This window comes from Dama dama, chromosome 1, assembly GCF_033118175.1.
Source record: "Dama dama isolate Ldn47 chromosome 1, ASM3311817v1, whole genome shotgun sequence".
Taxonomy (NCBI): domain Eukaryota; kingdom Metazoa; phylum Chordata; class Mammalia; order Artiodactyla; family Cervidae; genus Dama; species Dama dama.
Window position 1 is genome coordinate 47,138,180 of NC_083681.1, and position 3,435 is coordinate 47,141,614.

The window sequence follows — 3,435 nt, forward strand, 5'->3', positions numbered from 1 at the left end:
TCCCTTAAATGAAGTAAGAATAGAGGTGGGTCCAGGGGTCAGGTCAGAGGGGTGGTTTGGGTGATCTGCTCACCTCCTTGATGGTGCTGTTTGCAGGGATCACGCCCAGTGCCTTGCTTTTGCTCCTGACACCTGGGAAATATTAGTTGTGCTTTCTTTTGTATCTCACTGTTCATGGTGGTCCCAACTGTGTCTGCATTTCTAGTCCCTTATAGTTTCTTTGTCTTCTGTTGTTCAAGAAGATATTTGTCCAGGTGCATGTGGAAGCACTCCAGGAAAGGGACGATGTCTTAGCCTATCTCGTTGTGTAAGGCCTAGAATGCAGAACTGCTAAGACAGGCACAGGCTCTTTCTTCAAGTAGCTTACTGAGCTTATTTGCATCTTCTTTCTTTCTATTTCCTTCTATATAAAAGACAACATTTGTTCAACATTATAGGATCCAGATTGCTTTAATTCCATTTGAACAGCCTATGAGTTCCTCAATGATGGCATCTTTGTACCCTTGGGCTGTAACAAAGTAGCAGTTAATTAGAAAATATTTCTCCAATTAATAATGAGCCTAGTATATTTCAGTGTCATTACTGGAACAACTTATGATATGGTGATATATTAGTATCCTAAAACAGAGCCTAAATATGTATGTACCCTAAATACATATCACAAACTGAGTCATTGTGAATTTCAAAGGTGAAGCTTGAAGTGCAGACAATGGTGTGAAGACATTGAGGAAGAAGCTTTATATGATAACCCCTTCTCCTAAACCTAGTAAATTCCATTTCTTCAAATGTGAGCAATGCTTGCAAGAAATCTTTCCTTTCAAGGGTTGGACCTGATAATAAGACACAACTTTTCTTGATAAAGAGTAGGTGGAGAAGAAATTTATTGGCCTAGCTAGAGGTAAGTGAGAGAGATTTATTTATGGAGTCCAGCTACTTTTCATCATTCAGGACTGACATTTAAAGTAATGTGAACTCTTCACAATTGCATTATGCAGCTGAGCTAATAAGAACAAAAATAGTAATAATAATATGCTACATGCAAGGATATTTATATCCACAATTACATATTAAAAATTACATGTACATTATGCAGGACACCCAAAGCCAGTGCTCTGTGACAACCTAGAGGGGTAGGGTGGGGAGGGAGGAGGGAGGGGGTTTCAGGGTGGAGGGGACACATGCATACCTAAGGCCGATACATATTGATGTATGGCAAAAGCTATCACAATATTGTGTTATCCTCCAATTAAAATAAATACATTAAAAAATAAATAATAAAAGATTACATGTACTGAAATAGCAAGTTTAATATTAATTGGGATTTATTTCTCCATTATAGAATTCATCCTCCAGAGTTCTCACATTTTAGATACAACAATAGCAAAGATTTGAAAAAAAAATTAAAAAGTCCCAGAAATGCCAGACTTTTGGGGGGAAGCATTGAAGTTTGAAAAAGTGAATAAAGTCAAGAAAATTGTTTCAGAATTAGATTTATTCTCTGCTTGAACTTGAGTCTGTGAGCTATGGATTTCAACCAAATTTCCCATCAACTGATTTATTAGCCATCCTAGTTTAGGAATACAGAGATCCAGTTGTCCTAATTACCATCCTTTCTTCAGTAACCTCTGGATTCCTTGCTTGATCTCCTGGGTTCGCACCCCATAGACAATGGGGTTGAGGGCTGCAGGGATGACATGATGCAGGACATTGAGCAACACTGGCACATCAGGGGACACCTTCTTCTTTGCCACATGAGTGAGGACAAAGACCAGGAGGATGGTGCTGAAGAAGAGGATCAGGATGAAGTGGGAGCCACACGTGCTTAGGGCCTTGGCCACAGCTCCTTCTGACTTAAGTCTCAGAACAGCCCTTAGTATGAGGGTGTAGGAGAGGAAGATGAGGATGAGGTCAGACCCCAGCAGAGTCCAGCCTCCAGCAAATTGGAGGAGACGATTGACAGTGACATCATCACAGGAGAGTCTGGAGACAGACATATTAGCACAGATGCAGTTCTCAATGACATTTCTCCCACAATAATGGAGTCGAGCAGAGAGGATGGGAACAGACATAGTTAGAAGTGCATTTCTGGCCAAGATAAAAATGGCCACCTTGGCTATAAATTGGTTAGTGATGATGGATGGGTATCTCAGTGGATGGCAGATGGCCACATAGCGGTCATAGGCCATAACCATGAATGTGCAGGACTCCATGGCAAGAAAGCAATTCATGATATACATCTGAACGAAACAGGCGACAAAGCTGATGGACCTGAGGTCAAACCAGAAGATGGCCAGGACCTTGGGGATGACGGTGAGGCAGAGCACCATGTCCAGCAGGGAGAGGAGGCTGAGCAGGTAGTACATGGGCTCGTGCAGAGAGGCCTCCAGCCGGATGGTGAGCAGGAGGGTGGCGTTGGCCCCCATGGCCAGGAGGAAGAGGAGGCTGAGGGGCAGGGACAGCCAGCGCTGCCAGCTGGGGGACTTGACAAAGCAATTTAGGAGGAAGTCTGAAACATTTCTGTGAGATGTCATCTTGTGGATTTTGTTTCTACAGACTTCCTTTTATGATCTAAAAAGTTAGGATCAAAATTAGCCTCTGATTGTACTAAGCTGGGGGAAAAGTTCAGGAGCAAACTTACAGTTTCTAGCAGGTTATTTTGCTTTAAATGAGGATTTTTCACGTTGCACACAGGAAATAAATTCATTTCAATCTTCTGCATTTTTTGCGTCTCCTCATTTATGAAATAGTTTTATTTTTTCAATGAAGACATCTTATAAAGTAGAATGAGTTATGAACAGTTAGCTGTAAGATGTGTTCTTGCAACTGAGGATTGTTACAGAACAGGTCCTCTCATTTTAGCAGCGTGGAGGTCTTTAGTGATTCCTCTCTGAATCTCTTTGCCTAACGGACCAGATAATGCCTCCTACATTCATACCATACACCGTCCAGTGTTGCCACTCCTTTTTTCTAATTTAGCTTTTTTTTTTTTTGAAGCTCTTTATAGAGAGGGAACAAAAAGATTAAGTATTATCCTTGTTCTCAGAGAGGTGAAAATTCCCTTGGGATTGTCAGTTATAAGACAAAATGATAAGATAATAACAGAGTAATGTGCAGAATATTTTGAGAGTAGATGAGCACTAAACTTACTCACATGAAAGTAAAGTGTTCCCAGGACTACTCTCCTGCTGAATTTTAAAGGCAAGTTCAAAGAAAGCTGCAAAAAAATGAGCTGCTTGTTGCAGTGAGAAATGCCTACAAAATGTCTGATATTAGCATTTCTGGAGTCTTTAAAGTCATACTGTATATAGTCCCTTTATCTGTCTACAAAGATATTCTGCTCCAGTGTAATCCCATGGGTATAAATTGTTTCATCAGTATATCAACTTCACTGTTTTCCATCTGTTTAGCTAGCTGGTAAAATGCAAATATTGTTTG

General features: G+C 40.7%; 1 protein-coding gene across 1 annotated transcript; it reads right to left on the bottom strand.

The window, feature by feature from the left end:
- Positions 1-1,601: 1,601 nt before the first annotated feature.
- On the bottom strand, positions 1,602-2,531 carry LOC133052529 (olfactory receptor 56A3-like). Its single transcript, XM_061137509.1, has one exon. The coding sequence runs from the start codon at positions 2,529-2,531 to the stop codon at positions 1,602-1,604; it is 930 nt and encodes a 309-aa protein (XP_060993492.1).
- Between the last annotated feature and the right edge of the window lie 904 nt (positions 2,532-3,435).